This window comes from Myxocyprinus asiaticus, chromosome 24 (genome assembly GCF_019703515.2).
Source record: "Myxocyprinus asiaticus isolate MX2 ecotype Aquarium Trade chromosome 24, UBuf_Myxa_2, whole genome shotgun sequence".
Taxonomy (NCBI): Eukaryota; Metazoa; Chordata; class Actinopteri; order Cypriniformes; family Catostomidae; genus Myxocyprinus; species Myxocyprinus asiaticus.
The window spans coordinates 43,498,953-43,513,937 of NC_059367.1; the positions used below are offsets into that span (position 1 = coordinate 43,498,953).

The following is a 14,985-nucleotide window of genomic DNA, read 5'->3' on the forward strand; positions in this document are numbered from 1 at the left end:
ACATCAGACTACTTTGTTAGTATCTAGCGACTGAATCTCTCGCACACAAACAGAAAGAGTAATGAATTAGTACCAAACTAGCAACCACTAACACAAAACTTGCAATAATTCACAACCACAACCGGCCTTATGCCTTAGCAGTTTGAACTTCCTTGGGAAAAGGAAGCCAAGAGGGGTAACCTTTGGCTACTCTAAAATATTTAGGAGTTATTTGCAAGAATATTGGAGGAAGCCAACAATTATCACGCCTCACACGGGGCACCAGATATTATGTAGGTCCTACGGGTTGTTTAGATCAGTTTTACTATCAGAAATTAATTAATTATTATTATTAAATATTAATTAATATTTAAAATTAAATAATAGAATTTAACTCATTAAATTCTATCCTCGGGGCACCACTCTTTGACAAGAGAAAAATGATAGCAAGTTACTGATCGAGTCTCAAAAAGAAAATCTACCCTGAAGGTTGAGTATTTTAATTATTAATCAAAATAATCAAAAAGGGGAGGAACTAGTTAAATTATTGCCATACAAATCTAATAGTAATCTAATTACAGTTAGTTTCTAACACCAATAAAATAACAGTATGCTGAGGTAACATGGGAGTTCTTGACATGGCAGAGGCTGGCTTCAACACAATATTCAATCAAAAACAAACAGGAGTTCTTCTTATTAAAATATAACAAGATTTATTATAATCAAGCAGTAATGAACACAGCCAATACTAGCTGAATATAACCAAAACATAACAAGGATATCCTAAACTAACAGTGGAGCTATATGCTAGTGTGTGTGTGTGTGTGTGTGTGTGTGTGTGTCTAGATGCGGTAACAAAGGAACCAAAATGGAGGATCAGTTTCCAAATGGAGGATTAGATCCAAAATGGAGCTGATACCATGCGAGGGTGGAAATGAGCGGACACACAAAGGAACTGACGAAACAGGCGGGAAAATTTGGTTCACCAGCCTGAGTCGGACATAAACCGCGGCACCGCTCACTCAATGAATATCAGTGAGAGAGAGAGAAAAGGTGCATGCAATTTAATTGAGGGTAACCGCTCCTAACAGTGGTCCTGAATTACTAGTTCAGATCACTCCACAAAACAAACTTTACCCAAAAATGAAAATCTCCCAACTCAAAACAATGAGCAGAGTTCAACATACAAAATATACTCAAAACATCAGCATTTAGAATCAAATATAAGATTTAGTTGCACAAGAAAATCACAGTTTACAAACTAAATCTGCCCAGATATCAAGCCTTACTTGGGAAATCCTGTGTGATTTCAGTAGGGTTGTCCTGTGGCGTTGAGTGGTCTGGATGGTCCCTTGTCTTACGCTTGTCAGCGAAAAGACACATCTCTGCTTTATTCCTTGGATCCAGCGGTGGAGAAGAATGCAGAAGGTATTCAACGTTGACAGAAAATGAGGAAGAAGGGAAACTGGTCGCCTTTCCGTTTTTCAAAATAAATTCACTGTTGTCTTGCAGTGAAACTGAACCGGTTATTATAAGTATACTAGAAGACTTGAACAAAGCTAAGTTAATCTTACTCTACTGTGGCCGGGTGGTGAGGTTAGAAAAACGTGGTCTCTTTGTTCTTAGTCCAAAAAGGAGGGAAAACTCCTTCAGTACTGCACAATACAGATGTCCCTTAACAGCCAGCCATAGCTTAGCACAGAGAGGCCGAACTACATCTGTCTGCTGGTTTTATTGACAAGATGACATCATCGGTCGTAGGCTGCTTTCAACCAATGGCGTTTGAGACTGGGTTCATGGGCGGGACTTCACATCCAGTTGCGAAATTGTGAAGGATCCTGGGAAACTGAGTTCAATGTCTCTCCTTTAATTATAGAACAAAGGGCCATGCGGTCTCTGCCTCCATTTTGAGTGGGCCAAGGCCCTACAGCATCGTCATCATCTTTGTTGTTAATATCTATTAATTTAGTAATTATTGCACAGTTCCTTATTGCTCTCTGCTGCTCTCTTCATTTGATAATCTGCATTGTGTTTATGAATATAATTTATGAAAAGAGATACATTTAAAACAGGACATGACTTGTCATCAATACTTCATTTAATGACACATTTATATAGTGCATTTAATTATTTTGGGAGCTTCATATAAGGTGCAGTGAAACTAATTTATCATGATTTGTATTTTTGCTTCAGTGCTGGGTGTATAGCTTTATAAAATCAGTTTCTCATGACACGGTGATGCAAGGAGGGAAATGGTTTATTGAATATTCCTGTAAATGAGACAGGAGCTGGCGAAGACACCACCCCAGTGCTGCTTTTGTGCATAAAAATTAAAAGCAACTGCAGCCTAAGTAGCCGAAACGGTTGGGAAAAGATGATAAATAGTTTGTGTAAAATATATTATGAATTGTTGGAAAACAGACCACAAAGAAGAGGTAAGAATAGTTATTAGAAAAAATGTGCACTAAATGAATACCCGCAAACCCATAGCAGAAGTAACTTTACCCTGCTGTGGTGACGTAGTTTAAAAAAAGAATCTCCAGCCTTCAGACTAGCACGCTGAATAAAGTTTCTTAATAAAGATGAACAGAATATATCACAAATATAAAAGTGGAGCCCGAAAAAGGCAGAATAATGAGAGGATCATAGAAAAGAGTGCTAAATTACTGAAAATAGTGTCACTATTGTTTCCATCATCAATTTGTAGAGTAGATGGCCCCGCAGATCTTGTAATGCTAGGCAAGTGTTACCATTAGCTGAATTGTGCTGTAAGCTTACTAATATGCATATCTAATGCAGACAAATAAATAGGCCAAATAAAATGTGCAGTCTTCCTTATGCTTGACCTCATATCTTTCTGGAGACATTTTTTTTATTTTGAACAAACTGCTGCAATTTCGCCCTGTAGCTACCCTACCGACTGCCAGCACTGCTAGCAATGGTCAGCTCCAGGATTGTCTGGGTCATGCCCCTTTGATCCTGCCAAGCAGCAGTGAAACCAGTGAGTTAGAATCACTCTCAGAAAGCAGCAGCACTATCAAGCCAGCAACCTCTGAGTCTGTCAGCATCGCCACGCTTTCACCTGGTAGTCCAGAATCAACACCCACCACGCCCCCACTCTCACCAGTCCCAATACCAAAACCCCAGCCCCAGTCCCAGCCCCAGCCCCGGTCCCAGCAATAGAGATAACACTTGTAATTTGTATCCACTCCAGTACCCAGCTCGCAGTATCCATTGGACAGGGGAAATTACCCGGTGGATATCGCTGATGAAGAAATTAAACGACGCATTCTAAGAAATGGCCTGTGCAAGCCAGAGGCTCCGTTTCGCGTGATGTAAAGTGTAGATGTTTCTTCACAGAATTCTACTATAATAAATCTAAAAAGGGTAGCAAATTCCTCGCAGATGGCTTTGTTACTCACCTAAAATGGATTGAGTTTGAGCCTTGCTGGCTTTTTGGAAAGAGGTCTGTATGTCATAATCTGTCTTGGACTTTTGGTATAAATGACTGGCAGGGACTTTCTCTGAAAATAAAAGATCACGAGCTGACCCGTTCACACTTGTCTGCATGTGTGATATAGTGATATACTGATATACAACAGAACCTTACTGTTGATGCCCAAATTTAATCTGCATATGCGCAAGAGGTCAGTTATTGAACTGAGGTACTTACTAGAATTGTAGATGTGACACTCACACTTGTGTCTTGCAATGCAGTGTTTTGTAGTCATCGGGAGAAAATTGCTGAATCACAAAATTGATTTTTTTTTTTTTTTTTTTTTGTCGCTCATTGAACTTCTTGCGAGATATGACCCGGTATTGCAAAGGCTGCTTGAAAGGAAAGGCAGGGTAAACTATTTGAGTCTTCACATTCAAAACTAAATCATAACTATGCTTGTGCAAAAAGTAAGACCAGGTACTACAGCAACTGTTCTATCAGACCTCTGGCAAAGGGGATTGGGCCAACTAAACATGGTGCCGTGCTTGCACTAGAGTGCCCAAAGCTGTGCCGCAGTGGTTGGCAATGACACCCATCGCCTGCAACGCAAGTTCAGCTAGATCCATCACTAAAGGGTCAGATGATGTTGCACTCAGGGAGGAGTGCAACGCAACAAGCATGTGAGCCAAAGAATTATAAGCACGACCAAGACATGCTGTAGAGTTGTATGCCCATGACAGCAGTTTATCTGTGCATCTGCACTTGAAGTTGGGGCAGCGCACATCTCACGGAGTGCCTCATAAGGAGACATGATGAGTGATGCAACACTGGGTCCTACAGGCAGCATGCTGTCAAGACCCACTACCTCGGGTCCTGCATCACATCCATTGTGCGGGCCAGTTGATCAGGACGTGTGGCCTTTGAACTCCGTAATGCAGACACCGATACAGATGTAAAAGCACATCACTGAGGCATCATAAAGGAGGCTCGGAAAAGTGGAAAAACATTCTCAGAGCCCACTGCTGGTTGTGGGGTGTCAAGATTATTACAAGTGAGCATTGCTTTCAATGTTTCCTCCAAGGATGTTACCACTGAAGATGACCCACCTGATTTTTTAGACACACTGTCTCTGTCAGAGTGGTGTGACTGGGACGCAGGTAGACTTTCATCAATCACTGAGGTTGCAACCAGATTTATGCCAAAAAGCAAGTCAGAGGCAGCCACTGACATCGCATCTAACTCCTGTTCTGCATGCATTGCTGGTGACAGTGGCCTGCATGATTCAGGCTCCACTTTGTCCTGTGCCTCTGTTGTAGGCTGAGCTCTAGCCAGGAGTGTTAGTTAAAGTTCTACAGCAGAAGACCACTGTTCCACTTTGCGTGCTTTTTTTTTTTTTAATTATTCCTTTTGTCAAGTGTTTGCTTATGCTTACGATCAACCATAGGGATGCTCAAAGAAAGCAGCAAAACCTATGCACAGGATTCCAGACCTGCCAGTTGCCTTCGACACACTGCAAGGGGTATTATGGAGCACTCAGGGCATGGGTCAGACATGACCTCTTTAAGATGGTCTGCACCAAACAAGCAGGGCACTGATTATGGCCATCAAGATACCCATCATATTAGTGCATGTAAAACATGTAGGTGCATACATACTGACTTCAGTACTCACTTATGAGCAATCCAATGAGAATAAATCCAGTGCTCGTTAACGACACTCACATAGTTTCACGTCCAGCGAGAAACAAATGATGATCCTACACTTATTAAGCCTAGGTAATCAGGGCTTCAGAGTGTATGTGCTTACAAAGGTATACAAACTTACAAGCAACCAGAAGTTTGAAATTCTTCAGAAACTTGCAGGTGCTTCCTGGAGAAAACCAGAGCCCTGGTCTGATATCTAGTAAGCGTAGAAGTCTTATGTCATCAGTGTAGACAGAAGGGTCACATAAAACCAAGGTGCCCCAGTAACCCCTCCATTCAGGCTTATGTGTGCACAGTTCCAATACCTAGTTCCTTAGAGACGAATGTTGCTACATTATGTTAATGAAGTTCCTAATGGGCAAGAGGTGAGGGCACTAGGTGATACAGGAAGCATGCAGTCACTAGTTTTCTCTGAGTTGGTACCTATGCATCTGAGAAGTCAGACTTCTGTGGAACAGATTTGCTGTGTTCACAGAGAGGAAAGGCAGTGCCCCACAGCATGTGTTAATGTTAAGATACAGGGAGAAAAAAAAAAAAAAAAAAGAATTTCACTGTATATGTGCAAATGTATAATGTGTGATAAATATAATTAAATAAATTAATTTTAGTAGACCTGCTGGCTACCAGCAATGACTGCAATGTGGCTTTAACTCGGGCCATGGCTGGGGGGGTTGAGTACAGACGTCCAACCAGTTAGAGCAGGGGTTGGGAACCTATGGCTCACGAGCCACAAGTGGCTCTTTGTTAAAAATCAAGTGGCTCACCAAGTGTCTCTCCATTCACCAACACATGATCGTTTAAAACTTTCTAGAGATAATTTTCCAGCAGAAAGTGTGGGTGCGATTGCAAAGCTTGAAGTCAATGACAGTTTTGATTTCCTTTCTGCCGAATTTGTCGTACAGCCTTCTTCTGGTGAACAAGGTTTGAAATGAACACCAGCGTGTTTGACGAAACGTGATTATATTTTGAAGAACAGATGAAAGAAAAGCCGCCAATGCGCGTCTGATTTGATATGTGTGCGCAGTGAGCTCCGCTGTTCACAAGTGCAATGTAAGCGCTTCTCCTAGACACACACATGCATAGAGTTCTGGGCTTCCTAATAACTAATGATTTTAGCTGTTAAGAGCATTTTCTATGAGCGATTTTATGAATGTTTGTTATTTTTTTTATGTGCACCCAGGGTGTGATATAGCACCCGCAAAATGCGGTTACATTCTTGTTCAAATGTATTTCATGCGCGAGTAATTTTTCTCATCTACCCACAACAGGTGGGTGACCTGTAAGACTCGGAGTGACACATGACAAGAAATGCTGTTAGTCAAAAAGACGTGCTTGAAGAAACACACTTTATTATATTTTTAAGAACAGACAAAAGAAAAGCCACCAATGGTCGTGTCTGATTCGCTGTTTGTTCATAAAATGAAGTAATTTATAAATGAAGCACAAACACAGGTACTCAGTTCCATATTGCAACATGTTACCTATACATTTTTTCATATTTGTTTGTTTTTGAGTAGTCTATGGGCAATATAAAAATGTTATTTTATTGAAAAACTTTGTTTTTGAAAATAGTAAATAATTCGTTTGTGCTATGGCTCTTTCGAAAAAATGCATCAACCAAAAATTCAAAAATTGGCTCCTTAGTGAAAAAGGTTCCCGACCCCTGGAACAGGGTGTGCAAAACCTACTACACTCGCTAACATTTTGGAATTCAGTTTTTATTTATTATTACTATTATTATTATTATTATTATAACACAACAATTATTTATTGTTGTCCAGATTGTCATTATAATATGATACAGTATTATTATTATTACTTTGAGGATTTGTTGGATACAATAGTAATGTAGTTCTGTCTTATTTACTTTCACCTGGAGCTTATATTCTAATGCTGCAATGTATTGTTCATCATGTTGCAAAAGGCTGTATTTTATGTAGGTGAAGCATCGTAGGCAACATTCATTACAGTATTGTAACAGTAAACATACAAGCCATGGCGGCTCCTCAGCATACTAGAGCATTAAAAAAACAAAAACAAAAAACAATATTGCCGTTTATCAAGCGTTGAAACTTTGCTTGGTGCAGAATAATCTGGAATAATGTTAAAAATTGTAACAGTCACCTCTTTGCAGCCTGAACTTGTTCATAATGTTAAATCTTTGTGACACCTGCGCTAAAAACAGTCTAGATGCAGTGCAACGAATGAAACAGAACGCAGGTGTCTTGACATGCATTATTGAAATATGAATTTATTTTTAATTTGACACAGTGTCTAAAAATGTGCCGGTCCTACATGAGAGACTGAAGAAACAGCGAGACGCAGTACAGCAGGTATGGTCACATGTGCAAATACTGAGTGGGAAACTTGTATTTACGATAATTCCCATAGCACGTGAAGGCAACATTAGTTTATCTGGAATATTCTGATCACGTTCACGTGTACGGGAATTTTCCAATAAAGAGAAATAACAAAGTCTTTGGATCCTTTTTTACCATCAGAAGAAAGTTTATTCGGCCGGAGAATAGTTCTCCCATTCAAGAGAAGTCTTCCAACAGTCATCTTACCACAGGACTGGCCATCAGGAGAACCGGGACATTTCCCTGTGGGCCAGCCGCGATATGCCAGTGTGCCACGATATGATGGAGGCGGCTGCGAATCACTTTTCCACATTCCACCCACTTGTTTTCCCTTTGAATTAAGCTTTTTTCTTACCCCCCTGGTAAATTTCCTTTTTTTTTAAAGCATTAACATAAATTGTGTTAGCTATCTAAAAGCTGGAAAACAACACTAAAATGCTGAAAAAGAAAATTATTTTTGTAGTGCTGCTTTCCTACTGTGTGACAAGACAGTTTGAGGGAATGAGGCAACATGTAACAGACATTCGGGAAGACTCTTTACAGTCCTCGATGATAAAATCTAATGGTCTAACCAAGATTACATTCAGACAGCAATTGTGGTGAGATAATCACTCCTGCGTCCTGCGATAAAACTTTATTTGTACAATATCCATAGTGCAAGCTCTCGTGTCTAAGTGCATCAGAGCACCTGTTGACCTCAGAAAGGAGATAAATGGCAAAAACCTTGTGCTTGCAGCTCAGCTCTTTTCCTGTCATATGCTGCTGTGGCACACTTTGAAGTGTTCAGTGCTTATGTCTGCAGAATCTTGAAAGTGTTTTTGATGTACATGCTCCTCACTGCACAAACACTTCATCATAATTGAGTCCCAAACACTTGATATGTGGGTAGCTGACTTTGTAAACATTTATAAGGGAAAGTAGATATTTTAGATGCTATAACTGGTTTTTCACAATTTTTAATTAACTTTTTGACTTTATTGTACAGTAGTTTAGTCGTGACAGCTCTCGGAAAGATTTAGCATATTAATGTAGGTATGCCATATTGATATTATTGGTCATGACAGGCAGATCTGCTACGATGCTGCTGCTGCTGCTGCTAAGAAAGTATAGAGACTTGCTACTGCTAGAACATACACAGACATACTGAGTTAAGCATGTGGACATACTGCTGCTGCACAATTAGATGTAAATACAATCCCCATGTAGCAGATCTAGACCCATGGATCTGGGGAAGAGGAGGGTTTCAGAAAAAACTCTCGCAGCAAGCTGCAGTGAAACCGGCTTACTTGCAAACTTAGCAAATTTAAATGTTCGACAAAGAGAGACACAAGTTGATTGACTACCCAATTACACATCAAAGGACTGATCAACTTATGCCATGTGAGCTGACTGACCTGACATATCACATGTGAGTGAGCTGATTGGATAACAGACAAGTTTAAGCTTGTGCCATTCACAGTTTCATGCCTGAATTTAATAATTTCATTTAAAAGGTCCCGCGGTTTAATTTTCTTAATTACAAATGTTCCTTTTACACTCTCAATTAATATTACACCATAAAAGCTGCATGCTTAATAATGATGAAATAAATAAATAGTTTTAGGTGGAAAAAGCCATCATTTCAGAAGTGTTTTTCAGAGTTCAGAGTTGTATTTTCTGTCATATCTACTTGCTCTTAAATAGTTTAATTGGCTATTTATGTTTAAGGCAATACAACAAAAAGAAAGAAAGAAAGAATATGCTGTGCATATGTTCTGCACTCAAAAAATGTCATTACCCTTACTTAATAGAATTATAGAAAGTTTTAACATCTAATTTAATGTTTTTAAAACCTTTAATTTCATTCCGGATAAGTCAGTTTTATTAGACCAACATAATTTAGATGTAATAGGTCACGTTAATGAACTATAGTAGTTTTAACTCAACTTCATTTGATTCGTCAAACTCAATTTACTAAGGTTTATTTATTACATGTTGTTCAGTGTTAATTTTTTCAGTTTTTTTTTTGGGGGGGGGGTTTTTTGTTTTAGTCATAGTTTTAGTTTTATGATGAAAATGTCCTTTAAAATTAGTCTATTTCGTCATTTCCTATTCAGTAGTTTTAGTCAGTTTTAGTGAGATGAAAATATACAGTATCTTTTACTTGATGATGATGTGCAAATGGACAAAAAAGTGTCAAACTGTAACAGACCAAACTAATCAAATACTCAAACATTTAGGGAAAAGATGTATAAACATTTTCTAATGTAAAAATATATCAAACATACAGTATAAATGTACATAGGCCTACTGTCCTGAAATAATAATGTATAGACTGAAGTATTAGCTACTTTTTAGAAGTTAGCCCACTGTACTCTGAATTCTTCATGATTTAGAGACTTATTCATTTTGTATAGCGTGTTTCTTATGGAACAGTGTATTCACAATGCAAGTTACCCAATGCAAATTCAAGTTCACATGTTCATTTGTTTCGTTGTGCAGATGTAAGTTGTTCCATAAATGTTGTGAATATATTGATGTATCTCATGTATAAATAGGATGCATTTGAATAAGGTATTTACCCCATTTTGCCGGTGTTAGCATGTTCAATTCACGCAGCTCAAGCGGAGAAATCCCCATTTATTAGATGAATCTATATCTTCTTCTATATACCAATTCTAGATATGTTTCTTCTCCTTTTCACATCTTGCAGAATCATTTTTATCTCGTCATATATTCGTCCTTATATTAGTAGAGCAAAGAGGCTTTCAATCAACGTTTTATTGACCTTTCAGCACTTACTGTTGAAGGCGGTCAATTTCAGGAATACAGACTCCCGTGACCTTTTGAGCGAAGCGGCGGAGTTCCGGTGAGAGGCGGAGCTCACACGTCACTCAAAAAAAATCCACCCACCTCCTACGCGAGATCGCAACTTCACCTTTCTCTCATGAGTCTGTCTGTGCTGACCGTCTTCACCGGATAATGCATCGCGCAATTTCTGCTTGATGTTGTTCTTTTGCGGCCATGTACAGATTTGTCGTGTGTGCAGTTTTGCTGTTTGTTTTGTTTGAACTGTCGTTGTGCGCAGTACAGATCAACCGACGGGACATTCTCAGAGTCAGACAGGTGAGCGTGATTTTACCTTCTTTATGTCCTAAATAACAATACACGAAATACTTTAAAATACTTTTACATTATCAGTGTGTTTCAATGTTCTATTTGAGTGCTGGTTATTAAGTGGGACTTTTACAGGTAAAGCTCATACTTTGAACACTTGGAGGTGAATCACGATAAACAGCAGCTGTTGATTTCATCTCCAGCTATTCAGAACCTTTCATAATATCTAATGTTAACGAATTGAACTTTACCGTAAAGTGTTACTTTTACTAGTCAGTCAATTAAACATGTAGTGAAGGAAGAACAGAGTAGGGGAGAGCGGGGTTAGTTGTCACACACGTGGTATAAATGTTTCCACACACGCTGGTAAGACGAAATATTTATTTAGTTGTTGCCATATCAACACTGTGCAGAGCAAAAAAATGCGGAAAAATAAAAACTTTGGAAGATATCGCCAAAATGTCATTTTAAAGTAGCAAAAGTAAAAATTCACATGAAAGTACATTTTCATCTCTATTTTTACTGTTTATTTAAAATGAGGCAAACTTGCAATTATTTTAATCTCCAATATTTTAGCTAGCTTCTTACATAGTCTTTTAATTCTCAGATAGCCAGCAGAAGTAACCAGCCAGGTTTAAATCCCAGTTGCGCCGACGAGGCACGTTGTGACACTGCGTTACAATGTGCCCCAATTCAAAAAAAACGATATGCAATTCCATGCAGTCATATATGTCATTTATATAATTTCCTAGAATGCGCGCGTGTGTTTTGTCATCAGTCCATGCATTATTTCGGTCAATGCTGTGGCTTTGTTGTGTATTTATTGTCAAGTGTCAAAATTATTGTAAAGTTAATAAATGACTTATTGACATGAAAATTTAGTTTATCTTCTAGGCTTTTTAATTAGATCAGACACAGTTGTTAGAGGGGGGTTTAAGCTGTTATATGGTCTTGTTACAATGTTTCACTTTCTTTTTTTCGAGGTGGATTGCTAAAAAAGTACACGCTGTATTCATGAAACAAGACTACATATGGGTAATAGACACGTGTGAAATTAATGTGAAAAAAGAAAAATACATCGAACCCCAAGTACATTTACACAAACATAAGAAAACCAAAAAGTGTTAGTTTGTGCCCCGCTCTCCCCTAACTTGGAGAGGAAGATGAAGAGGAGGTTTTCCTCCTGCCCTTATTTTCTTTCTGGCTAAGGGTACGTTTACACGACAACGATGTACTAAAAACGGAAACGTTTTTCCTTTGCGTTTTTGAAAAGTACAGATGACAACGTTGTCAAAACGATCCCTGTTCACACGGATCCGCGAAAACGACTAAAAGCGCTGTATTATGCACGCCAGTCCAGTACTTTGCGATGTCACTTTGTAAGGAAACACTACGCGCCTGCGCACTTAAGCATTCTTCCACAGAGCGGTGAATACAAACAATGAAGATGGCGAAAGTATCGAGCAACTTTGTCTGGACGGACGATGAGGTTGCTTTATTATTACTACAATTACTTTGCTGGAGAAGCGTCAATAAACTCAAAATCTTGAGCAGCACAAACACAGTCCTGTAGTCTACCATTGTAGTTTTGAAGTACTCGCGCGAATGACTATAGACTGAACTCTCAAGATTATTCAATAAACTCTGCTCATTTTTATCATCACTTCGTCTCCTGCCTTCTTCTGTATTCCCCCTGCTGACATATTTAACAGGAGAATATGTTAACATAAGCTGTTGATGTTGACTGGTTTTGGATATCAGACAGAACTCTGATATATGGATATCTTCTGACGGAGAGAGAGGTCTTGTGTACACTGGATCTAACATGCATTGCCTCACATTTTCATAGTCTAAGCATATCATTGATTACTGTACATGGCATCACATCTCTGTCTATAGGCTATATACATAAGCGGTGGGTGAATGAATTGCAGGGTAAAGGTACATCAAATAAAATTAAGTCAATAAATAAATAACATTTAAAATACATTTTTCCCATCTGAATCCATACATTAATTTCAAGATTTTCAAATTGCAGGTTCTGCCTACTGTACAACATTCACACTCCATACAAAACACTCTAAATGAATAGATTGTTGATTATTGTTATTTGCACAGACACCAGTATTCATATTGATAATTATACATCTCAAATTGATGCCTATCAATCCATCATTCTTTATATAACACATAATACACGTGCGCATGACGTCATCGTTTTCACAAATTCGCGTTTTTGTATGTTTACACGGAGACGATAATGCCATTGTTTTCAAAAACTCGCACTTTGAAACCCGTTTTCAAAAGTTTGCGTTTTCAGGACCCAAAACGACGTTGTCGTGTAAACGAACAGCCAAAACGCATAAGTTTTCAGTTTTTAGTTGAAAACGTCGTGTAAACGACCCCTAAGTTTGTAGAGTTTTCACACCTTTCACAAATTTCCTGTTTTTGCTCTTAAGTTAATTTGCAAAGTGTAACCAATAGAGCCTGACTGATATGGGATTTTTGAGTTGGAATGAAAACACTTTTTCTATGTGGATTGTTCACTGATTTTGCACCGATATAACTATGCAAAGGTTATCAGAAGACTGATTTTTAAATATTTTTTATCAAAGAATATTTGACATTGTTATTATACATTGTCAACAAATTCTAAAAATGAACACTAAGAAAATAAAGAATAAATAAAAATACGATAAATAGCTTAATAAACATCAGTACTGTATGTTCGGTATCAGTCAATTGCTGACCATTTAAATAAAGAATAAATAAAAATTAAACATAGCTAAATAAACTTCAGTACTATTTAGTATCAGTCAATTGCTGACAATTTTAATACCGCCAGTCAATAAGGGTCAGGTTGTAAAACAAGAAGCATTTACACCTGCCGAGTCAAGAGATAAACAGCGGCAGCGGTGTTACACTGTATTCTGCTATACAAGTTCAGGGGAAACTTTCAACGGTGAAAAACCAGACTTTGAAATATTACATTTGATAAATGCAACGACTGGAATTGTTCGGTTGAAGGGGGTACCACACTGTGAATACATGTTTACACATTAGCTTCCACTCAGCTGACAACAATGAAAGTAGCTACGTGATTAGCTAGTTAGCTATAAGCTCGTTGTCACGGAGAGTAAAAGATGGACGTTGTTTATTTACTTTCCAGCATTGCGTCTCACCAAATAGGTACCAACGTAGCGTGAAATCGACACTCAACAGACACAATCCACTACCGCACCGTTGTCTGCTGAGCTGCAAAAAGATGCTCTGACCAACCAAAGCTGGCTAACATAGCAAACAGATGTGGTAAACATGAGGGAAAATGATGGGGTCATTGTTTATTAACTTTCCAGTATGTATTTCACAAACTAGTTATCAACTTACCGTGAAGACACCGCTTAACTCTGCACCGTCACCAGAACCACCGTCAGTTCAGCTCTGTAAACGGTGGAGTCGGAGCGCACTCTGCTGGACAAACTATGTTACGACACCAATTCTATAATCACCCCAAGCATTGTTTTCTGCATTATATGTTCTGAAAAAAAAGTTTTCATATCTGTGCATATCGGAAAACATATACACCGATACCAATACATCTCAGTAATAAAGAAAATTCCTTCCATTTTTAAAAATAGTTCACACAGACAAAACAAAAATCCAGAGTCCACATGACCCGAACACTGATTAATGGTCCATCAAACTCCTCTTGCATTGATAACTATATCAATATTTCAGGTTCACATTGCTACGGGTCCACTATTTTTTCACATTTAAAAGGGGATTATCCATGAATCTCTCATTTTAGGAAAATACATATATAAAGAGAGAGATATGTCAGGACTTGCTACATGCTTCACATGTTTTTTGTAATGTAAAATAAATGGTTTCTCAAACTGCAGCTTTCTGGAGAGAGCAGAAGGTGTTTATTCAGCAGTTTTTGGTTCTGTGGTCAGTCTTAATTCATATGTTAAGTATGTTAATTCATATGTTGGTTTGAGCACTGTTACACCAGTATGACTTCCGTATTCATTCTTGTGGGGGACATAATTCTCTGTCCTTTGGTGTGGGCTTTATCTGGAAAAACACATAATTGTTGCAGTGTGTAAAGAGTAGCATCACTTTGCCAAAGTCTCTGCAGCTCTTCCAAGATTAAATTTGAGATAAACTGCATCCTTGTCTTGATGTTGGTAAAATCCTGAGGGTTGTTGTACCATCAAAGTGAATCATGTTATACAGTGATGTGAAAATGTATTTGACCCCTTCCTGATTTCTTCTATTTTTATGTATTCTTCTTACTAAATTGTTTGAGATATTCAAACGAGATATAATATAAAACATAGGCAACCTGAGAAAACAAAATACAGTTTTCAAATATATACAGTACTGTGCAAAAGTTAAGCACTTA

The 14,985-nt window shown here is 38.3% G+C and overlaps 1 protein-coding gene across 2 annotated transcripts in view; it reads left to right on the plus strand.

Annotated features, from left to right (window-relative positions):
• Positions 1-10,417: 10,417 nt before the first annotated feature.
• Positions 10,418-14,985, plus strand: part of LOC127414899 (interleukin-17 receptor E-like) — a 49,020-nt gene continuing 44,452 nt past the window's right edge. For both annotated transcript variants that reach the window (XM_051653277.1, XM_051653278.1), the window contains exon 1: positions 10,418-10,586. In XM_051653277.1, the coding sequence (XP_051509237.1) occupies positions 10,485-10,586 (102 nt within the window). In that variant the 5' untranslated portion in view covers positions 10,418-10,484. The remainder of the gene's footprint in view (positions 10,587-14,985) is intronic.